At 44.7% G+C, this 25,039-nt stretch overlaps 1 protein-coding gene across 1 annotated transcript; it reads right to left on the bottom strand.

The window, feature by feature from the left end:
• Positions 1 to 10,218: 10,218 nt before the first annotated feature.
• On the bottom strand, positions 10,219 to 12,124 carry LOC123168130 (aspartyl protease family protein At5g10770). The gene is made up of 2 exons (XM_044586000.1): positions 11,890 to 12,124; positions 10,219 to 11,782 (listed from the first exon to the last, which is right to left on the bottom strand). The coding sequence occupies exons 1-2, from the start codon at positions 12,026 to 12,028 to the stop codon at positions 10,497 to 10,499; spliced, it is 1,425 nt and encodes a 474-aa protein (XP_044441935.1). The 5' UTR covers positions 12,029 to 12,124; the 3' UTR covers positions 10,219 to 10,496.
• Positions 12,125 to 25,039: the final 12,915 nt, after the last annotated feature.

Below are 25,039 nucleotides of genomic sequence, written 5' to 3'. Positions count from 1 at the left end.
ACCTTTCAGTGCAACAACAAATACGATCATAATCACAACTAAGATAACAATTGATCCAACGGCATAATGATACCAAGCCTCAGTATGAATGGCATATTTTCTAATCTTTCTAATCTTCAACCGCATTGCATCCATCTTGATCTTGTGATCATCGACGACATCCGCAACATGCAACTCCAATATCATCTTCTCCTCCTCATTTTTTTTATTTTTTCCTTCAAGTAATTGTTTTCTTCTTCGACTAAATTTAACCTCTCGACAATAGGGTTGGTTGGAATTTCCGGTTCAACCACCTCGTGCATAAATAAAATCTATGTCACGTTGGTCGGCATAATTGTCATAAACAATAAATGAACCAAATAGTTATAAAAAGATAATATATACCACATCTGAATCATAGACAGGACGAGAGCCGACGGGGGCGGATACCAGAACCATCGCACTATATAATAATAAGGAATAATAAAAGTAAGAAAATTAGACAAGTATCTATCGCAAGTAAGAATTTTTTTTCTTTCAGAAAGAAGATAAGAACAAGAGGCTCACCACGGTGGTGCCGGCAACGAGATCGGCGCGGGCGATCGACGGCGGTGAAGACGGGGACGAGACGTGACGGACCGCTAAACCTAGAAAAATCTCGGCGAAAATGGAGCTCGGAGGTCGAGTTTCGAGAGAAGAAATATTAACTACTGTGGCTCGGACATTTCATCGAACACCTCATGTGCATAGGAGGTGAGCTAGAGCACCCAAATGCCCTCCCCTCGCCGGCCAGCAAAAAACAGAGCAGTGTGGAGTGCTTTGCTCGCTGACGATGGGCTATATATAGGCAAATCATTTGTCCCGGTTCGTGGCTGGAACCGGGACCAATGGTTATGGGCCAGGAGCGAGGCCCATTGGTCCCGGTTCGTTCCTAGAACTGGGACAAATGGGTCCAGACGAACAGGGACCAAAGCCCGCGAGGCCCCGGCCGGCCACCTGGGCTTACGAACCGGGACGAATGCCCCCGTTGGTCCCGGTTCGTATAAGAACCGGGACTAATGAGCTGACCAGGCCCGAACGAAAGCCCATTTTTCTACTAGTGAATAACACGAGCATTGCTACGGAAATTTATCGCAATGAAATTATCACAAAAAAAGAATGTATGATAATAATATTGCACAACATTCTCACCATATACGACGGTAGAAAACCTATAGATAAATGGAGGGTGCATGCATGCTATAATGCCTTGTGACATTCAAGTTCAATTATTTGTGGCTGAAAAAATAAAATAAAAATAATTATGTGAAGGGCTTGCATGTGCTTAATGATGTGTATAGCTTGCATGTTGTGAAAATTGGAAAATGAAAAGTGAACTGATTGCATGTGCGCTAGATGATTTATAACAATGAAATTATTAAAAATAAAATCAGAACATATGATAATAATAATACACCATATTCTTACCATGCGACGGTAGAAAACCTATAGGAAAATGGACGGTGGATGCATGTCATATTTTTCTTGTGACATTCAAGTTCAATTATTTATTGTTGGAAAAACAATTATGTGGAGGGCTTGCATGTGCTTAATGATGTGTTTATCTTGCATGCTGTAAATATTGAAAGTGGAAAGTGGGATTATTGCATGTGTGCTTGATGATGTGATGGAGTTGCATGTCATGGAAAGTGGAAAGTGAAAAGAGGATTGGTTGCATGTGTTTAATGATTTAGATTTCTTGCAAGTGCATTTAAATGGGTCACTTATAGGAACTTTGTTATCAAAAAACGACCATCGACCACCGAGAAGAGACCTCACTATATGCATACTAGTAGATGATACCTCGTGCGTCACTATGGGAATCGATTCCAATATATTATAGTTTGATTTGATTATGTGGAATATAAATATTTAAATTAATAATACATGCACCAAAACTTAAAAAGCATATGACTTATTATAGCTGATTATGTATAGTTGTAAAATATTTGTTGAATATAAGTAGAATAATTGGATGAAAAATATTTTCCCATGCATGGTTGCATGTGGAGGTGGTGGATCTTATTCCATGCATATGGTTACATGTTGAAGTGGGTCATATCCCATTCATAATTATATGATGATGTGGCATGCTTGCATGTTGAGATAAATAAGTCTGTTGGGATCGCTCTCTTAGGTATATAGGATTTGTGTTGTCAACAGAAGTTTTGTGTATACTATTGTTATTAATATGTCATGCCTTATTGGTTAACTAAAGTTCATGGACACTTTATTGTAGTAGTGCTAAGATAAAGACTTTTGTAATTTATAATAGGTAGTCAGCCAGGTTAGCTTGTTGTTAAAGGCACACTTGTATGTACCTCGATCCCAAAACTTGCTTCAGAGACATGAGGTCGTTGCTTGTCCTTAATTTTCTAGTACCAACGCAGCCGCTCATAAACAACAGTGTACACCCCTTTCTATGAACACATGAACGAACATGATATCCCTACGAGCACCTCCACGAGACTGCGTGCAGATGTTGAGATTGACAAAATCACCATGTTTGCCTTGTAGTCGATGGAAACGTCGTCCCGCATGGAATGAACATCTCTGGAATGCCTGAAATAAATTTGAAAAATCTAAGCACATGTGCTGAGTCTATAACTTGAACACGGATGGACTGGTTTCATCACAAGAAACCTAACCTCAGAGCTATGCTGAATGCAGGGATGAAGTTGTTTAGAGCCAATTCAGGTATGAAACACATACATGTACTGGACTTGCTGTTAATTAGGGAAGGGCGCCATATTTTTTTTATTCATCACAATAAAAACCATCAGATAATGTACCTCACTTAAAAGAGCTAATACGGTGTAGGAATAGATAGTTGTTGAGTCTTGTGCCTAATATCCCTGTTCATCACAAGTTCCTCACAAACAAGGCGTAATTTCACTCGTCTTCTTGAAAGCAGAAATCCAATGTGACAGGACACAAAGATATCGCGCCAACGTACATTTTCTTTTCTGAAAGGTCAGTCCTCTTCATTAGTCGATGCAAACAACCATCTTTAGACAAATACTGTAGAAAATGTTGTACTCCCTTCGATCCAAATTAATTGGCTCTCTCTTAGTACAACTCTAGTTATACTAAAAGAGCGTCAATTAATTTGGATCAGAGGGAGTAAAAGTTTCATAAAAAAAAGGTTCCAAGAATAACCGTCCGATAATAAGATTACATGGCTCGTTCACAAATCCTAAGCCTGTTAGAAGGTATCACACCAACTTGTTCGTGCACAATTCCCAATGAGAAGAGTGGGAGGTGAGACTTTTTGTTTACTTAGAACAGAGTGAATGGGTATTCTTCTAGCCAAACTAACTAAAAGTAGCTGGTCGTAAGCTTCTCTTGTAACAGACTAAATCTCTTGAATAATTATGTGCAACGTATCTGTCAACAGTAAGACTTCTATAGTGGCGTTGACATTGTAGTTTTCTGTTAATCCTGAACTCTACTAATTAGTTTCCATTAAACGTGTGGTTAATTGATTCTAGACGAGAAACACATTCCTCGTGCGGGGTAAGCAGCCAGGCCGTCGTCTCATATATAGTCGCGTTCAAGGTAACTAGCGGAAGAGTTACGTGTCAAATTAGAGCTTACAAGAGCCGCCGACTGCCGGAAGAGTTGCGTGTCAAATTAGAGCTTAGATCTTTCAACTATAGTGTCCCTATCATCTTCTGCTCATCAACTAACTACGCTGTTCGACGGTAGCTTCCGAACATGCTTTTTTTGGTGCCTTTATCGTTTTCCCACCTGATCATTACTATACAATAGTACTATTCTATTTCGCGTCAATATACTGACCAGTGTATATATATTTTGTCTCACGTCAAATCAGATAAAATGTGACCAAAATGATTATACAAAAATCAACCTCTACATTACTAGGGAAAAGTACATATAAGATTATATTTCATGATTTATCATGTAATATTGATTGGAATTTTTTTAATTTATTAGAAGGCCCTAACATCGTTCGTACAAACCACAACCTGCGTGCCCGGCCGATCTCCATGCATGCAAAGTTATTTTATTACCGTCAATTGTGTTGAATTTCAGTCATATATATGTATTGACCCCCTTCTTTAAATTAGATCTGGCAGATGCGGGATGAACTCCTACCAAATGATCGCATACGAGCAATTCAACAGGAATTGGCGGGATTCTTTCTTGACCACGTCATACATGAAAAGGGAGAATACCATACTCAAATTCAATGGGAGTTTGGCGCTTGATGATGTCAGGGATGTTATATTGTATATATGTAGTAGCGTCAGATAGATATACGAAAACTTGTTGTTCGACCAAGCACAGAGAAAGAGAGGTCACTTCTCTTTATATATGTTCATGATGATCTTGTGTAATTAATGGTTTCCTTGTTTTGCTTACTAGCTAGCGTCGAGTTCTCTCTATATGTAGTAGCTAGCGTCGACCAAGCACGGAGAAAGAGAGGTCACTTCTCTCTATTAGTTAGCTAACACAATATGAAACCCCTAAACCCTCCAAAAACCCTAAGCCCCCCCCCCCCCTAAAAAAACAAAAACTCCAACGCCTGCGAGCTGCTGACGCGTGGTAAAGGTCCTCCTGCCTGGGCGCCCCACTGCGGCCACATGGAGCTCCTTTGGTCCCGGTTCGTAACCCAACTCGGACTAAAAGTGAGAGGCTTTAGTCCCGACTGTTTTGTCCCGGTTGCAGAACCGGGACTAAAGGCCCTCTAGAACCGGGACAAATGCCCTATTTTCTACTAGTGGGAGTTCACGTTCATACACGGCTTAGTAACAGATCATTTTTAGGTCTTGCTAGCTAATGGTGACCAGGAGGTGACGGCTTCTTCAGCTCTATCTCGAGACGCCTAGGACCTTTTAATAAAATGTCTGAGTCAAATAGCAATGATTCGAAGCAAAAAGAGAAAAAATATATTAAATGCAGTAATTCTTCTTTATTCTTCTAACTGATTACAATTAAACTTGGCAATATACGGACCAGTGCACATAGATTTTGTCTCACATCAAATCTAATAAAATGTGACCAAATTTATTATACAAAGATCAACCTCTACATTACTAGGGAAAAGTACATATAAAATTATATTTCATGATGTATCTAATATTATTGATTTTGAAAATTTTAAATTTATTAGAACACCCTAACATCGTTCATATAAACCACAACCTGCGTGCCCGCCTGATCTCCATGCATGCAAATGAGAGTTCAGGTTCATACGTGGCTTAGTAACATATCGTTTTTAGGTTTTGCTAGCTAAAGGCGACCAGGAGGCGACGGCTTCTTCAGCTCTCGAGCCGCCGAGGACCATTTAAGAAAATGCCTGAGTCAAATAGCAACGATTCGAAGCAAAAAAGAGAAAAAAAACAGTTATTAAATGCAGTATTTCTTCTTTATTCTTCTATCTGGTTAGAATTAAACTTGACACAATCTTTTTTCATGGATTTGTGCGCCCGGTTTGATGTTGGTGAAGTTGGGGCAAGCAGCGGCATTGGGAATATATTTTCTTTGCTTTCCACATGTCGACGTGCTTCCTTGTAGGGGTGTCGAGGAGTAAGAGGACGGTGTCAATCGCCATGTATTAGGTATAGCGTGATGAGCATTGTGCACGACAGCGGTGTCCTGTGGAGGAACGGCATTGTGGCGTGTTTTTGTTCCCCAACTACGTCTTCATATGATGAAGCTCAGCCAGATATGGCTCCTTCAAGGAAATTTGGATGTTTTTGTATCCCTCCTCCGTTTGGCTATAGTTTAGATTATCGCATGGCCCTCCTTGGTGATAGCTTCTCTGAAACAACAATCTTTGCATATCGCAGTCATCGGCTTCTTCTGCAACATCCACAACTTTCCCTGTGTTGCTCCTACAAGCTCCTGAATATTATCAAGGTTGCTCCGATAAGACGATGACCCAGAGGCGGCAACGAGCTGTGCTCACGGTGCACCGTCGACGGATGCAGAAGGAAGTCGATGTTTATTTTATTAATGCACATGCCGGTGATTTCTAATTCTTGCACGGAAGTTCTTGTAAAGGATATTTTATTTAATTTAAGGTCTTGGGATTTTCTGCAAAAAAAACATACACGGGCACCCGAACAGATTGCATCATCGAGCGTTTCCTACATTGTCCATTCCTCTCAGCATCCCTGAAGGTCAGTAGTCATTGACTTGCAATGAGGGTCTTAGTCGTATACGACTGAGGACCTGGCAGGGTCGCGTACCGAGAATGCCTACATAGTGCAACAAACTCGGGAGAGCATGACCGAGAGTTTGATAAACCTGGCCAACACTAGGCCTGGATAGCATTTTCCTTCTTCACGAGCCAATGTGTGTTTTATTCATTCTTTCTTCTACTCTTGTTTTTTGTTTTGGGTTTCTTTAGTAGTTATTTTCCTCTGCCCCTTTTCTCTTTTCTTCTTCTTCTTCTCCTTCTTCTTCTTCTTCTTCTTCTTCATTTCAAATCATGAACATCTCTATGGAATTATACGACCTGTTTCATTGATAGAGACTAACACTTTTTTGAGATACATGCACATTTTCATATGAATAAGAAACATGCATATGGCACTAAATATTTTCGTATTCTATGGGATAGTTTCCACTAGTAAAATAAACATTTAATTACTCTAGATGAACAAATTTACTAACCCTAGCAATAACACATATGTTAATGGACCATGCTAGTGGATGGCTTAATTATGTTGGCCCTTGGTGATCCCCTCTCAAGGTGGATGTGGAGTAACATGAAGGCACAATTGCTATCGCTTACTGCGAGTGACTGCCTACACGATTTCCAGTGTGGGCCTAGGGCCATTAACGTACAACGTTAGAAGGTTATTTTTGTGGTAATTTCATTTCCACTAGAGCCTATTTGTTCTGGATGTTTTTCGTCCTAGCCTAATGTGGGGTTTCCCTTCATGTGTTTCAGATGGTGTTTTCTGGGTTTCTTTTATTTTTTTCTTTCTGTTTTTTTACTTGCACTTCTTCATCTTCTGTTTTTTAGAATAAAATTTATCATGTCTTATACTCCCACCCTCCCGTAATATAAGACATTTTGCAAAAACTTCATCTTATATTACGGGACAGAGGGAGAATATAATATACAAGATGGATTTTTTGCATACAAGCCTGACATTATTTCAATAGACACTAAAATTTGAAAATACACGTTACATAATTTTTACGTACAAGATGAAGATTTCGTAATACAAGTTGAACCATATTTTCAAACATGATGAATATTTCAAAAATACACCATGACCACTTTTAAATAGAAGTTGAACTTTATTGAACATTTTCCATGTACATCTTTTAAAAAATAACTACCCAAATAACATTTTTTAAATACAAGTAAACTTTATTTAAAAAAACAGTGAAGACTTTCTAAATACTTGTTGAACAATGGTTAAATAAAAGGCAAATAGATTTCAATAAAGGTTGAACATTATTTGAATACAGGCCGAACATTTTTCAACATAGACAATGAAAATTCTTCAAATAATTTTGAACATTTTTTTATTAAGTCGAACATTTTAAATATTAATCATTTTGTAATCACATAATAATTATTTCAAAAATATTTATGTTTCCCTTAGGAGAAGAAAAAAAAGAAAGATCATAATTATATAAAAAGTAGCTACGTTAATGGGTCTCATGACATTGCAACTCATTGAAGCAAGCTATTGTCCACAACATAGTATGGATACTAACAGGCGATACATAGCACACAACAGCATGAATTTCGTCTAATCTATGCTTGGATGATGGTAGGTTCTACATAGCCAATTGCCGGATTGAATGTTGTGTTGCCTCGACAGCCCACAAAATGGTCCAGGCCTATAATACCATAGGCTATTTATTTTAATTTCTTTCCTGCTTCTGATTCTTTCTTCACTATATTTCCATTTTAAATGTAATAAACAAATAAATAGGAACATTGTAGAAGAATTATCCAATAATAAATAAAAACCTTATTTTTAAATTATTTATTTTATATTTAAAAATTGTGTGATTAATTATCTTTATCATGTATTTAAACAATTGTCCATGTGTTCATTGAAAATTGTCAATAATGTATTTAAAATAAATTCCTTGTCTATAATAAAATGTTCCACCATTAAAAAATATGTTCCCAGCACTTTCGAAGAATGTTCATGAAATTGTAAAAAATATTTCATGTAATTTCTAAAATATGTTTGTATCATTTAAAAAATTGTATGTGATGAAGATTTTCATAATACATGAGGAGTATTTCTGATTCTCAAAAGAAATTGAGGAGCCTTTCTAAAAACTTGATGAAACAAATTATTAAATGATATTGCAATAAATGATGAAAGTATTTGGAAATCGCGTGAACATTATTTTATCACACAACAAACATTTTTTTGTATGTGATGAACATTTGTCTATAGATGAGTATTCTTTTTACAAAACATGATGATCAGATCTGTTTTTTAAACACGATGAATAATTGCTTAGAATGTGACAAGCATTTTTTAACACACTAAGAACTTTTTAATACAAGAGGTACCTAATGTAAAAGCTTCATGAACACTTTTTTAACACTAAGAAAATTTTAATACACGATGTAATTTAGAAAAACATGAATAAATTATTCACATTAGTAATTATGTTTTAATATGCGAAGAGCATTCTTCTAATAAACTTTGAGTCGTTTCTGAAAAGCGTCTAGAATTCATAAATGAATATTCATGTAATTCAAAAGGTGTTCACAAATTCATAACAAAATAGCATTTATTTATAAGAAATATATATATATATATATATATATATATATATATATATATATATATATATATATATATATTCAAAAATTAATTGTACATATAAATAAGGGTAACAAAAAAGGAAAGTGACAAAGGAATATAAGCAAACCTAAAAAGAAAAATGAAAAAAAAACAGAAGAATCTACTTTTATACATCACGAATAAATTTTATAGGCGCTGAATATATTGTGTAAACGCACAATGATCTTCTGTAAGGTATTTTTTGTGGGAAAACTTCTTTAAATTAAGGCACACATTTTTACAAAGAATGTTAAAAAAAATCAAAGTACGCGTTGAATTCTCTAGAAATACCCTATGACCATCTTTGAATAACACTATGAACATAAAAAGAACCAAAAGAAAAAGGAAAAGAAACAAAAAAAAGGAAAAATGAAGGGAAAAACGGAAAATGAAAAAAAAATGAAAAGTAAAAACAAACAGAAAATACTTGAATATAGTAGGTATTATAGAAGCAAGTTACGCAAGAGAAAAACCGAGCAAACTCCACCTAAGGCAAGAGTACAGGAAAAATATCGCGTGACACTAGGGTAACAAGGAAAATAAAACCGTTGTGCGCTCCGGCCCACTAATGAGCGCATAAAGCAAGCGCAAGTTAGAACTTGCAGTAGGTGATACATAGGATTTGCAAATTATGGAGGTCGTTTTCACGTTCCACAACAACTAAAATACACCTGATTTTTTTAATAAGTTGTTTCCATAATCAAGCGGAAATATGTCCCGACCAACCAAGTACGTTTCTCACATACCACAGACCAGGTAAAGAAGATCACAAATGTTCATGAATACAATAAGTCTATGAAACGGGAATAGCAACAAAAAGAGAAAAGAGAAAATGAAATAAGGAAAAAGAAAAAAAACAAGCCAGAAAATAATCTAGTAGAAGGAAGTCATGCAAGAGAGAAAAAAACCCAGCAAACTCCACTCGAGGCAAGCGTACCGGCCAAAAAATCCACTTGACTTTAGGGTACCTACTACTAGGGAATGGAAAACTGTCGTGGGTTGCGGCCAACTAGCGAGCACATCAAGGCAAGCATGAGCACGAACTCATAGTAGGCGATATATAGTACTTCGTATTTGCAAATTATGAAGGCCGTTTTCACGTCAGACCCCAACTAAAATACATTGCCCTGAAAAAACAACTAAAATACATTGGATTTTGTAATAGATCCAATCCATGATCCAACTGAAATTTTTCCGGACCAATGAAATTCGTTCCTCGCATAACATAAACCTGGAAGACAAAATCACATATGGATGAATACGATAAGTCTAAGTCTGAGGTTCATATGTTCACAAGTTCATTTTTATCAAAAAATAAAATGTTCACAAACTCATGCACCACAAGCTGCACCAGAGGTCCAGAGTGCACAAGAGACATGCATGGCTTGGCGCTGTGTAAAGCTTGCAACATTTAATTTCTCTGATTTTATGGGTCTCACAAGCTGCACTGAAGCTAAGCAGCTTCAATTACAAGTTACAACACATGCATAAAAGACCACACCTAGGATGCCGCCATGATTATTACTGGAGCTCGAGCCATCCCAGGAACTCATGCTGGCAGCTAGTCTACCTCTACTACTCTACGAGAACGAGATACAGCGGCCAAGCACACGAAGCATGCATGGCAAGATAATTAAAGCAAACGTACGGCCGCAGGATTTATGTTGCCGAACACTAGCAGGCGCCACGGCGGAAGCCGACGCCCCCGGCGGCGACGTCGTAGAGCACCTCGTGCGCCTGCTGCTGCACGTTGCCGATGAAGCCGAGGGCCAGGTCCGAGGAGGTGGCCGTGAAGGCGAGGCAGCCCCCGAGCATCACGGCCGGCGGGTCGAGCACCACCACGGCGCCGCCGCCGAACACGAGGGAGACGGCGGGCACCCTCACATTGGCGACCCCCAGGAAGTCGTAGCAGGTGTCCAGGGTCCCCGTGGCGCCGCTCCTCGGGTACGCCCTCATGGCGCTCCTGAAGGCCCGGCGCAGCGCGCGGTACGCGGTGGGGGGCAGCTGCGTGATGACGGCGCTCGAGTCCATCACCGCCCCGGCGGAGAAGGCCACCGGCGGGATCCTGAGCCGGCGCCCCGCCACGACGATGCCCTGGAGGCGCACCAGGTACAGGCTTGGGTTGATGGCGCTCCTGACCAGCGGCGTGGTCGCGAACACTGTTGTGGAGTTGGTCGTCACCGGCCCGCCGATGGAGAGGAAGCCGGAGGCGCTGGGCTGAGGGACGCAGTAGGAGAAGGCATTGCCCAGGGAGCGGGCCGTCTGGGCGAGGAGCGACTGGGCGCCGCCGCCGAGGGACATGGTCCCGGCAGTCAGGTCGCTGAACTTGCCGCGCACGGCGTGGCTGCACCCGAACCGGAAGTTGCGGACGGTGGTGCTGCCGCTGATGGTCAGCGTGTCGGTCATGTATGTCCCGGCGGTGGCGCGGTCGTCGCTGTACTCGATGAGGTACCGGCACTCGGCGTTGGCGGACGTGTTGGAGCAGCCGTTGCCGTAGGGGCCGAGGGAGCGGCAGGCGGGGGAGCGGCAGCGGACGGCCGCGGCGGTGCTCGACGTGCTGGGGTCGAACAAGGGGTCCCGCTGCGGATAGCACTGGGGGATGGGGCAGGGGACGCACTGGATCCACGGCACGTCCACGGTCGTGTCGATGGCCATGGTCTGCTGGGACGCGGCCGTGGGGTCGCCGTCGGCGTCGATCCGCGCCGAGCTGCCGGAGCCGGAGCCCACCTCGAAGGGCGAACGGAGACTGAAGTCCGTCTGATACAGCTCCACGTGCGGCTTGGCTGGGTTGAGCACGTCCTCCGCCCCGCCGCTGGCCTTCCTCCGGACATACTCGGTGCGGACCTGGTCCCACCGGAGCATCTCCAGCAGGGACGGCACCGGCGCCCTGCCGGCAGACGGCGAGCAGGGGCCGAACGGACGGTGCAGCGGCACCCACGTGCCCTCGGCCAATGGAGCCACTGCATGCAAAATGAAAACAAGCACGCATGGGTTAGCCATGAAACCAATGGAGCTACTGCATGGACGTTGATCGATTTGCATGCACGAATGCATGTACGTTACGAACCCTTGAGGCCAGAGCAGAAGGATTTGGGCTCCAAGTGCCCGGTCTCCACCACATGGTAGCGCTGGCGACCTGCTCCGGCGCCATGGGCAACCGAGGAACCAATGGACAAGAGGAGGATGGCGATGAGGGAGCACATCATGGCTTCTTGGTAGCTAGGTCTAGAACACTACGCTGAAAATGTTGTTCCGATTTGGCTCTATATATAGAAGCTTGGTGCTCTCAACATGTAAGGGGAGAGGGTGTTGCATACCACATCGCGTGAGCGTGGAAGACTAGCTAACACACTGAGGAAGGAGATGTTAATGATTGCGCCAGCAAAATGATCTATATAATACATTGTCACTTCCAAGGATTGAGATATACCAGCTGCAAGAAAAACACTAATATTATTGAGAAGATTGCTCAATACAACAAAACATAGCAAGCTATTTAATAGTACGCACTAACCGATATTCGTATGTGTGTTTTTGTATTATATTGTACGTTTGGATGAATTCAAATTGTGTGTTTTGTATGTGTGAAGTCTGTGTGTAATACTGTAAACCCTCAATTACAAACTCTAAACCTACATGACATGGCCTACACCGAAACGACAAACCCTAAACTTAAATGGAAAACTCCAGCTTTGATAGACAAGTCCTAACCCTCAACGATAGACCTAAACCTAGACGACCAACTGTAAACCTAACTGGCAAACTCTAACCCTAGGTGACATGCCTACCACTAAGTCTCCTCCATCATTTGGTCTGCATCTAACGAAGTACAACTGTCGTGGAATAGTCACGGCAGATGTCCTCGTGAAAGGACTTAGTCGTGGAGCCATCGCAACTAGGAAGCTTAAAGGGGTTAAAGCGGGACAAAGGACACGAGGGTTATACTGGTTCGGCCCCTTACGGTGAAGGTAAAAGCCTACTCCAGTTGAGGTGGAATTACTAGGGTTTCGATGACCAGGGAGCAAATCCGCTATGCCTGGCTACCGATGTGATGTTACCCGTCCTGAACCGCCGCTGGGTCGTCCCTTTATATACAGAGGTTAAAGCCCAGCGGCTCTCAGAGTCCCGGCCGGCTCATAAACAGTGTCCGGCTCGGTCTCTTAACTATTATTGCCTTACAATACAAGTCATGCCATTACGGCGGTTTATCACTACGGGCCTTAAGTCGCCTATGGGCTTTAGGCCCTTTACTGAACCGCCATCTTCAAGCTTGATATTGGGCTTCATATGATGAATCACCATAACGTAACCCGGCCCCTCCTAGGCGGGTTACGCCAGTAGTTATATCCCCAACATTAGGCCCCAGATTGATTTGAACTGCTTCATGCCAATCTTCAATACCTTAAGAAAAAACCTTCTAGCTTCTGTCTGTGCAAAAGTTATAACCCGCCATGACGTCATCTTCTGGATTCTTGGTAACCCACCATGACGTCATCTTCCATTAATGCATGCTTTACCAAACGTATCTCAACGGATCCTTATCTTAATAACCATCCCGAAAATCGAGGCGTCTCTGTAGTTGGATGATCATGTTTTCGGCCTCCTCGTTTTTCGCGCCCACTTATCAGTCTTCCCTTATAAATAAGCACGACCAGGTCTTTTCTCATTCTCCCCCTTTCTATCGTCTTCCTCCTCTCGATGCCTCAGAGCCCGAACTCCGCCGCCGCCGTCGACCTTCGCATATGCACCAGCCAAGGCCGCTGCATCAACCTGTCCTGACCAGAGAACTGCGACGCACCTCCGCTGTTCAGCAGCTCCAGTACGTATTCCTCTTCTCGAATATCAGATCTGCATTAGGGTTTCTGCGTTCTTTCGTGTTCTTCATAGTTCATCATGGTTTCTTCATAGTTCTTCCGCCGCGGTCTCCTTTGATCCAAAAGTGGTACGGAACTCATGCGGTAGTTGTTTTGCGTCCATTTTCAATACTAGCAGATCCCTTTTGCCTGTAAAAAGACCTCCTTAGAGCTCACGAACTTATCTGTACCAGTTTTTTAGGTCTAGAATATTTTCTTTTCTGAACGACCATTTGATCCAAAATAACAGCTCCAACTTGTGAAACCTGTTTGTGCGACACTTAGGCAAAAACTGTATCCGTTAGCCATGGCGGCTCTTATCACCGGCTTAAAGAGGCAATGCTCAATGAATAATCCTGATCACTCATAGTGGATTTAAATAATTTAATTGCTACTGTTTCCCATGGCGGCTTAAACAATCTGACACAATTAGCCATATATCATTATGCCCCTTCGTAAGCCGCCATCTTGAATATGAATTGAAATATTTTCTCTGGCTTAAATTTGAGACGGAAATTTTTATTTTGTCATAGGCTTCCATCCTTCATAATGCCGCCCAAGGCTCCCAAAGCACCCGTCACATGCAACTGGGTTAGATCCACCGTCACTGATAGCATCTTAAACGATTTTGTGAAGACTGGTCATCTGCCGAAGAAAGAGATCATGTCTTATCGTGCTCCTGACCCGTCAGAAGAAAAGCCTCAACCCAAGGATGGGGAAGTTGTCATTTTTACTGATCACATGAACCGGGGCTTTGCTCCACCCGGCTCAAAAATTTTCAGAGACGTCTTGCACTTTTTTGACCTGCGACCTCAAGACATCGGACCCAATTCCGTGTCAAACATCTGCAATTTCCAAGTATTCTGGAGGTGTACCTTGGAGAAGAACCCAGCTTACTACTCTTTAGAGAGTTATTTTATCTGAACCGTCAAAACGAATGTGCCCATGGGCCCAGCTTGGAGCTTGGCGGAATCTCAATCCAGCGACGTAGAGACAGTCTCTTCCCTTATGCCGAGCCGCCGAGTCACCCTAAAGATTGGAACCAGACATGGTTCTACTGTCAGGACACTTCTCTAGCTAATGAGAACCCTTTGCCCGGCTTTCGCGTCCTGCGCCTGGAGTCAACTCACCCCTTACCAGATAAATTATCTCCGGCTGAACGTCAAACACTTGCCCCCACCATAAACAAGATCAAAGCTCTTCTGGGGAACGGCCTAAACGGCATTGACTTGGTCCGGGTTTGGATTGCCTGGCGGGTGATTCCTTTGAGCCGCCGCCCCGGCTTGATGTGCGATTACACAGGCCAGAAAAATGATCCTCTACGGCACAGTCCTGACGACTTACCTCAGGATGTCGTTGATGACATGACCAAGTCTCTTCTGAACGAGAGCCTGGCAGATTGCGGGAAAGCGGGCTTAAGTCCTTTCTGCAAGGCTAACCCGGCTCCAGCGGTAAACCATTAACTTGAGCATCTTACTTTCCACTTTGATAATTTCATCCTTACTCAAAAACTCTTGCTATATTTTACAGGCTGGTGATAAATTCTGGAAGGTCAAGTATGACCATGAGGCTGCAAAGAAAGCCAGAAAGGCCAAGAAAGCCGCCAGGAAAGCCGCTGCCCGTAAGAAGGGGAACAAACCTAGCGCCTCGGATATGTTTCATCTGGACGATACCTCCGATTCAGAGGTAACTCTTGACTCTTTAGGCTCCTTCTTTAACCATCTAATTGACACTGATTATCAGCAGGAGGATACAGGAGCAAGTCATGCAGTAATTGAAGAGGTAACTATAATTTCCTCCGACTCCGAGCCTTTGCCGAGACAGAAAGTCCGAAGGGTAACCCGGAAAGTAAGATTTTCACATCCTTTAGCTTATCAAGATCCTCAATTTCTTTTGAAGCAACATATTCACGAGAGTCGGAGGCAGACCCGGACCAGTAAAGATGCGGACCTCTCCTCCGGCTTACCCGATGTAACAAGAAAACGCTGGACTGAGGTTATCTCTGATTTATATTCTTTGTATCCTTTGGCGGGTTTCACTCGTCAACCACTCAATTCTTCTGACTCAAACTATCAGGGAACGTCACCTTCCTCCGGCGAATCAATGCAGTCCAGCATGCCAGCTTTCAAAACCGCTCCAGGGTAATGATAATCTGTTTATCTTGTGCTTATCTTAGTCATTTTTTTGAACTAACCCTTTAATTTTCAGTGTACAAGTAAAGCCCAGCAAGAGGACGAAGAGAAGTAAGCCGGCCGAAGAGCCAATCTTTGCTGAACCGGAGCTCAGAACGGCTGCTCCTGATACTTCCGCTCATGAGCCGCCGCCTGAACCAGCCCATGATACTCCAACTCTCACCACTGATCCGTCCGTCGAACAAGCTATGGAAGGTTCTGAGAACCCGGAGAACCCTAGCCCGGCCAAGGCGGATGACCCGGACGTCGAAATCATCTGGACTGACTTCGTTGAACCGGGGAGACCCACCGCGCTGGCCAAGTGCTCCGCCAAAGAAGAACTTCTGGAACGTCGCAAAACCCGGCTGGATGTCACTGATTATGCTCATCTGAGTATTGGAGAAATCGTCTCTGGTTATGTAAACCAAGTGCACAACAGCCGGGATCTGGAAATTGATATGGTGAAACAAATACACCAAAAATCTGAGGTATAACTCTTGTTGCTTGTTCCTTAGTTATCCTTACTATGCCAGCCCCCAAGTCTATTACTTATGATGCAATATGTTGTAGACTTAACACCAGCTTAGTAATCACTGCAAGAAAACCGGCTTATCCGGTAGCACCCAAGGGCCGGCTCAGACAGCATACTTGAACCGGTCTTCACCGTATTTTAACCAAGTACTTGAACAACAATATGCATTAGCCCCCAAGTGCCAAGTACCTTTGCCTGCAAAGTGCTTCGGACTTATTTCCATGAACCGCCACTGTAAATAGAGCTCTTTAGCATACATTAGCCCCCAAGTGCCAAGTATCTTTGCTTGCAAAGTGCTTGGGACTTAATGTTGCATTATGATAACCCTAACTGTGACCCGGAATTTATACAGGCCGCCATTAAGCAATTTGAATCGGAGATCTCTGACTTGAAGAATCGCCTGAAAACTCAAGAGAGTGAAACCCAAAAGGCGAATTTCAAGTTTGAATTCAGTGTATCCGCACAAGAGAAATTGAAAAAGAAGTTTGAAGCAGAGAGAAAGGCCTAGGCGGATGAAAAGACCGCTTTGCTCAACCGGGCTGAACAAGCGGAAGCCACTCTTGCGGAAACAACCGCCGAGTTGTCCGGCTTAAAACGCCATGTATCTCAGATGGTCTCAGCAATCTTTGGTAAGTTACCCTGTAAGTGTTATCTAGATTAAATCCTTTACAACAAGCATCTCAATTGTCATCAGCCCACCTGACTTTGTAATGCAGGCCCCAGGAGTTCCAATCTCAACCAAAACATGCTGACAAAGCTGAAGGCCATTTATACCCTGGTGGAACAACTCTACACCGGGTCACAACGCGCCTTAGCCGTCGTGGCTCTATCAAATGAAGTTCCCACTCATCTGGCGGATGTGCTAAGCGGCTTGCCGTGCTACCTCAACGATTCCAGGAATTAAGACGAGCTTCTGCAAGAGCCGGAGCCATAGCTGCATTAAGCCGGGCCATGGCGTGGCTGCCGGAGCTAGACCCGGCCGACATCACCCTTGGGTATCCCAGTTTGAAGGAGGATGGCACCCCCTTTGACCAGAAGGATTTCGCCACTTGCGTGAAGGACATACACCCTGTGGCCACTCTAATCGGTAATGACATGGATCTTACCAAATACCAGCCAGGTTATGACACCGAGAATCAGAGAATTCCAACACCATGTTATGAAGCAATCAGCCTGATCCCTCCCACTCGTAAGCATACCTTCGCCCCTGACGTTGATCTGGCCGGGTTAATTGATGATGAAGCTGAATTTGAAGCCTTGAGTGGCATTGACTGGAAATCATCAACCTTCCAGGACAGGGAAACAGACGGAGGAGCGGAAAGGGATGAACCGGAAGCTTCAGCCCAACAACACCTTTGATCCCTTAGGCGGCTCATATTTATGTCTTGATAAAAAATAATGCTTCACTATTTGGACTCGGGGAGTCATGTAATAGAGTAGGAAAACGGGGAGTCATGTAATAGAGTAGGAAAACACTTATTTTTGTCGTGCCGTCGCGCACTTGTGTGGCGCTCAACACTGTTTAAGCCGCCATCTTATATTCCCCCGTTTTATGCTGATCCTCTTCTTTCCTTACGTTTAAAGAGCTGCCTTTAACTGTCCTGCATAGAGAACAAATTACAAGTCCCTTGGCGGCTTACCGCATAGAGGGTCATATATTTTACATATAACCCGGAGTATGAATCAAAATCATAAAAAACCGGTTCTCAATTATATCTTTGAGACAACCATAACAGCATACCTGTGACCCTTCGATTACACTTCCGGTTTATGTGACCCGAACAATGAGGGTGAGAACCCAACTCTGTAATACGATGTTTACTATATGCGATCATCTTTATTGATCAAGGTTAAGCCGGTGGAATAGGAACCACCCTTGAACACTTTAGACATGATCAAAAAAACATCCAGTAAAATCCAAAAACTTGTTTGCAAAAAGAGACTTCAAAAATTTGGAGGCTTCTGATTCGAATACGACCAGAAAACCGTCCCAAAGGGGTTAAGCTAAGATTCGAATACGATCATATAGCCCCCAGTGGCTTTGGCATTGCCGATCAAGAGGGTACCGACAGCTATGTCCTCTTTGGTTCGAATACGACCTATGTTTGAACAGGAAGCCCCCAAATGACCTGGAGAGTTGTTTAACGACGCTGATTCGAATACGATCCACGTCGGTTCCCAAAGGGGGGTGAGCTATGATTCAAGTATGACCAAGAAACTCCCCAGTGAGCTCGGCAGTGTGCCGATCAAAAGGGTATCGACAGCTATGTTCTCTTTGGTTCGAATACGACCTATGTTTGAACAGGAAGCTCCCTAGTGATCATAATATTTAACGGCTAGATTCGAATACGATCGTAAGCCGGATCAGCCCCCAAGTGATCATGTGATATTATAATGAAAATAACAATGACACATTTACCTTTGAGGGGAAAAAAGGACAGAGGTCCTGCTTTATTATTTATCATAATATATACATTGTCACGGAAGTATGTACATTATGAGAGCCGGTGGCTCAAGTGTAATAAGGCTGAAGATGAGCGATATTCCACGGCCGGCGGCTCTCCTCCTCCGACTTACGTGAATATTTGTGCTCTCGAACATCGATGAGGTAGTATGACCCATTGTGCAAGTTCTTGCTGACCACAAAGGGCCCTTCCCAAGGTGGGGATAACTTGTGTGCATCTGTTTGCTCCTGGATGAGCCGGAGCACCAAGTCACCTTCCTGAAAGGTTCTAGACTTAACCCGGCGGTTGTGATAGCGGCGCAGGTCTTGTTGGTAAATCGCCGAGCGAGCTGCTGCTACGTCACGCTGTTCGTCCAACAAGTCAAGAGCATCCTGACGCGCTTGTTCATTGTCCGCCTCAACATAAGCCGCCACACGAGGCGAGTCATGACGGATGTCGCTAGGGAGAACCACCTCGGCTCCGTAAACCATGAAGAAAGGCATATAACCCGTAGACCTATTAGGAGTAGTATTGATGCTCCATATCACAGAGGGTAATTCCTCCACCCAACAACTCAGCGTCCGCTGCAAAGGGACCAAAAGCCGGGGCTTGATGCCTTTCAAGATTTCCTGATTGGCTCTCTCAGCTTGACCATTGGATTGGGGGTGAGCCACTGATGAAACATCAAGTCCAATATGCTCTCGTTGACAAAATTCTTCCATGGCGCCTTTAGACAGATTGGTACCATTGTCAGTTATAATGCTGTGTGGAAAACCAAAGCGAAATATCACCCTTTTCATGAACTGAACCGCCGTGGCTGCATCACACTTACTAACTGGCTCTGCCTCAACCCACTTTGTGAACTTGTCAACCGCCACCAAGAGGTGGGTCTTCTTATCCTTGAACCTTTTGAAAGGTCCAACCATATCAAGCCCCCAGACTGCAAACGGCCAAGTGATTGGAATCATCCTCAACTCTTGAGCTGGCACGTGAGCACGTCTTGAGAACTTCTGACAACCGTCACATTTACTGACTAAGTCCTCTGCATCAGCATGAACCGTCAGCCAATAAAAACCGTGACGAAAAGCTTTGGCCACAAGGGATTTTGAGCCGGCATGATGGCCACAATCCCCCTCGTGAATCTCACGTAAAATTTCTTGACCTTCCTTAGGGGAAACACAACGCTGAAAAGCCCCAGTGACACTGCGATGATGTAACTCGCCATTGGCAATTATCATTGACTTAGACCGCCGGGTTATTTGTCTGGCCAAAGTTTCATCCTCAGGCAATTCTCCCCGCGTCATGTAAGCCAAGTATGGCACTGTCCAATCTGGGATAACATGAAGAGCCGCCACCAACTGTGCTTCTGGGTCCGGAACAGCCAAGTCTTCCTCTGTAGGTAACTTGACAGAAGGGTTATGCAGAATATCCAAGAAAGTATTAGGCGGCACCGGCTTTCGCTGAGAGCCCAGCCGGCTTAAGGCATCAGCCGCCTCGTTCTTTCTGCGGTCAATGTGCTCTCCTTGGTAACCCTGAAAATGTCCGGCAATGGCATCAACTTCACGGTGATAAGCCGCCATGAGGGGGTCCATGGAATCCCACTTGCCTGATACTTGTTGAGCCACCAAATCTGAGTCGCCAAAGCACCTTACCCGTCTTAAGCTCATCTCCTTAGCCATCCGAAGACCATGGAGCAAGGCCTCGTACTCAGCTGCATTGTTAGTACAGGGAAACATCAACCGTAGCACATAACGAAATTTGTCACCTCGAGGGGAAGCTAACACGACTCCAGCCCCCGAGCCCTCCAATTGCCTGGACCCGTCGAAGTGAATAGTCTAGTATGTGTTATCCGGTTTCTCTTCAGGCATCTGCAGCTCTGTCCAATCGTTGATGAAATCTACCAATGCTTGCGATTTGATAGCCGTGCGTGGCACATACTTTAGACCATGAGGCCCAAGTTCAATGGCCCACTTAGCGACTCGTCCTGTGGCTTCTCTGTTTTGGATGATATCTCTTAAAGGAGCAGAACTAACCACAGTGATAGGGTGGCCCTGGAAATATTGCTTAAGCTTCCGGCTTGCCATGAATACCCCATAAACAAGCTTCTGCCAATGTGGATACCGTTGCTTGGACTCAATAAGTACTTCGCTGACGTAGTAAACCGGCCGCTGAACTGGATGTTCCTTACCCGCCTCCTTGCGCTCCACCACGATGGCCACACTGACGGCTCATGTGTTAGTGGCTACATACAATAATAAGGGCTCCTTATCAACAGGAGCAGCAAGAACTGGCGGTTCAGCTAACTGTCTTTTCAAATCCTCAAAGGCGGCATTGGCAGCATCACTCCAGACAAAGTCATCTATTTTCTTCATCATCTGATAGAGCGGTATGGCCTTTTCGCCCAACCGGCTTATAAACCGACTTAAAGCAGCGATCCGGCCCGCCAGACCCTAGACGTCATTTATGCACGCCAGCTTAGCCAGAGAGGTGATTGTCTTGATCTTCTCTGGGTTAGCTTTGATGCCTCTGTGAGAAACCAGAAAACCCAAAAGCTTACCTGCAGGAACACCAAAAACACACTTGGCCGGGTTAAGCATCATCTTGTAGACCCGGAGATTACCAAAGGTTTCCCTCAGATCGTCTATCAAGGTCTCCTTCTCTCTGGATTTTACCACAATATCATCCACATAGGCATGAACGTTGCGCCCAATCTGATTATGAAGACAATTCTGTACGCAGCGCTGGTAAGTCGCCTGGGCGCTCTTGAGCCCAAAAGGCATAGACACATAACAGAAGGCTCCAAAGGGAGTAATGAACGCCGTCTTCTCTTGGTCCTTAACTGCCATTATGATCTGATGGTAGCCAGAGTAAGCATCCAGAAAACTCAAACGCTCACAACCCGTCGTAGCATCAATAATTTGATCAATACGGGGGAGAGCAAAAGGATCAGCCGGGCAAGCCTTGTTTAAATCCGTGTAATCCACACACATACGCCAGGTGCCGTTCTTCTTGAGCACGAGCACCGGGTTAGCTAGCCATTCCGGATGAAAGACTTCAACGATGAACCCGGCCGCCAAGAGCCGGGCTACTTCCTCACCAATGGCTTTCCGCCTCTCCTCGTTAAACCGCCGGAGAAATTGCTTGACTAGCTTAAATTTTGGATCAATATTAAGAGTGTGCTCAGCGAGTTCTCTCGGTACACCCGGCATGTCCGAAGGTTTCCATGCAAAGATGTCCCGGTTCTCACGGATGAACTCGATGAGCGCGCTTTCCTATTTAGGATCCAGATTGGCACTGATGTTGAACTGCTTAGATGAGTCGCCTGGAACAAAGTCAATAAGCTTAGTCTCATCGGCCGACTTAAATTTCATTACCGGCTCATGCTCCGTGGTCGGCTTTTTCAAAGACGTCATATCTGCCGGGTCAACATTATCCTTGTAAAACTTTAATTCCTCTGTCGCACAAACAGATTCAGCGTAAGCAGCGTCACCTTCCTCGCACTCCAAACCTATCTTTCGGCTGCCATGAACCGTAATGGTCCCGTTGTGAACCGGCATCTTGAGCTGCAAATATACGTAACACGGCCGTGCCATGAACTTGGCGTAAGCCGGCCGCCCAAATAGAGCATGGTACGGGCTTCTGATCTTGACCACCTCAAAAGTCAGTTTTTCCACCCTGGAGTTGCACTCATCTCCAAAGACTACTTTCAGCTCGATCTTACCAACTGGATACGCCGACTTACCGGGCACCATGCCATGGAAAACAGTATTGGACTTGTTGAGGTTTTTATCAGTTAATCCCATACGACGGGATACCTCCGTCCATGAGTACCTTCGTGAATTTATACCCACCAACCTGAGGAGCCACCACCAAGGCCAGGTGACCCGGATTATCAACCCGGGGAGGGTGATCTTCCCTACTCCATACAATCGGCTGCTCAGACCATCGCAAGTAACGTGGAACTGTCGGCTCAACAGTGTTCACAGCCCTCTTATGAAGCTTCTGGTCTTGCTTGCACAAACTGGTAGTAAGCACATGATACTGTCCACTAATGAGCTGCTTTGGATGGGTCTGCTATCCCCCCTGCTGCTGCTGATTACCCTGGCCAGATTGCTGGTTAAAACCACCTTGATTACCTTGAGAATTCTGAAAATTGGAATTTGAACCACCGCCCGGGCCATGAAAACCGCCGCCACCTGAGCCGCCGCCCTGCCCATTGTTACCGTCAAACATGTTGGAATTCTTGAAAGCTTTCATGATCGTGCAGTCTTTCCATAGATGAGTGGTCGGCTTCTCCCTAGAGCCATGCCTTGGACAGGGCTCATTTAACAATTGCTCAAGCGTCGGGCCAGACCCGCCAGACCAGGGAGGTGGTCTCCCCTTACGTCGGTGATTGTTACCCTGCGCGTTGGTGTTAGCCACAAACTCCATACCATCATCAGCCTTACGTTTATTACCTCCTTGACTCACCGGGTTATGCTGAGGGCCCTTGTCGTTGCCATTCTTCTTTCCCTTCCCTGTCTTTTCATCATCAGACGCGGGATCCTTGGTACTATCAGAGTTGGCGTACTTGACCAGAGCCGCCATCAGCGTACCCATATCGTTGCAATCGCGCTTGAGCCGCCCGAGCTTCATCTTGAGGGGCGCAAAACGACAATTTTGCTCCAACATTAAGACTGCAGAGCCGGCATCCATCTTATCAGACGAATGTATTATTTCCTTGACCCGGCATACCCAATGGGTTGTAGATTCACCTTCTTGCTGCTTGCAGCTAGTCAAATCCACAATTGACATAGATTGCTTACATGTATCTTTGAAGTTTTGGATGAACCGGGCTTTCAGCTCTGCCCATGACCCGATGGAATTAGGTGGCAGTCCCTTCAACCAAGTGCGGGCAGTCCCATCCAACATCATGGTGAAGTATTTGGCCATCGCCGCTTCACTGACCTCCAGCAACTCCATAGCCATCTCGTAGCTTTCAATCCATGCTCCGGGCTGTAAATCAGCCGTGTAATTAGGTACCTTCCTAGGTCCTTTGAAATCTTTAGGCAGACGTTCGTTATGGAGAGCCGGCACCAGACAAGGGACACCTCCGGTCCTTGTAGCTACGCCTGCCTCGACAGAAGCCGTTGGGTAAACCGGAAAAGGCTGGTAAGCTGTCAGCTGAGCCGCCTGCTCAGCCTCTTGACGTGCTCTGTCTTGATCTACCGCGTTAAAGGCTCCATTATGCGCCGGGCCATGCCCACCTGGCAAGTCACGGCACCGGACATTGCTTGAGCCGGCCGCTGAAACCATGTGTCTGCTATAACTTGGGCTCCGGTTTGAACGAGGGGTTGAATGAATCCTGTCCCGGCTATATGAATATGCCTCCTGTTGTGCCAAAGCCGTCTGAAGAAGTTCTTTGACCCTGCGGGTTTCGACCGCCGTTGGAGAATTGCCCTCGACAGGGAGAGCCGCCAGTCGTGCCGCTGCAGCGATCATGTTTTCCAATGGATTAGAATAATGACCCGGTGGTATTGGTACGTATCGAGGTGGGGCAGTATTCACACGGGGAGGCCCCGTCACTTGCGGCTGAACCAGCGTTCCAACCCCGGGTGCCGTGATTTCTGGCGGGTTACTAGGCCCTGCACCGGGTGTGTTGAAGAGGTTTCGAGAATCATAAACCGGAGGGAGCCGAGATTGAGCCTTCTGATGCCTCCTTCTCATGACCTCATTGGATGCATTCTGAACCTTGCCTTCTTTGGAGACGCGTGGCCGGCCGTGGCATCCCTCGAGGAGTGGTCAAAACTACAAGGCCCTATACCCGCAGCAATCAACCTGTTGCCACACTTCCACCGACGATGTCATGGGTAGCCACAACATAACCTCTCCAGCTCGTTCCTGGCGAGGCCTCGTCGACGACACTATTCCGGCCGCGTCGCCCCCATCTACACCTCTGTGTCACTTTGCCCTCATGCGGGAATCGACTAAAATGACCCAATTTTTTGGGTGACTCAATATTAGTGTCTCCTTATTAGCAAATTGTTGAATATTACAAAACCAATGAGCTATTTTGTATTCGTGTCAAGTAAAACCTCATTGTGTTTATTTACATTATCATGTGTCTCTGTGTGTTGGGTAGAAGTAGCAGCAGTAGCACTAGTAGTGTAAACCCTAAACCTAAACCTACTCGACATATAATCTATACCTAAATGACAAACCCTAACCCTAATTAAGT

Source organism: Triticum aestivum, chromosome 7D, assembly GCF_018294505.1.
Source record: "Triticum aestivum cultivar Chinese Spring chromosome 7D, IWGSC CS RefSeq v2.1, whole genome shotgun sequence".
Classification (NCBI taxonomy): Eukaryota; Viridiplantae; Streptophyta; class Magnoliopsida; order Poales; family Poaceae; genus Triticum; species Triticum aestivum.
Note: the sequence above shows the minus strand (reverse complement) of the source record. Positions and strands in the feature narration are given on the sequence as shown.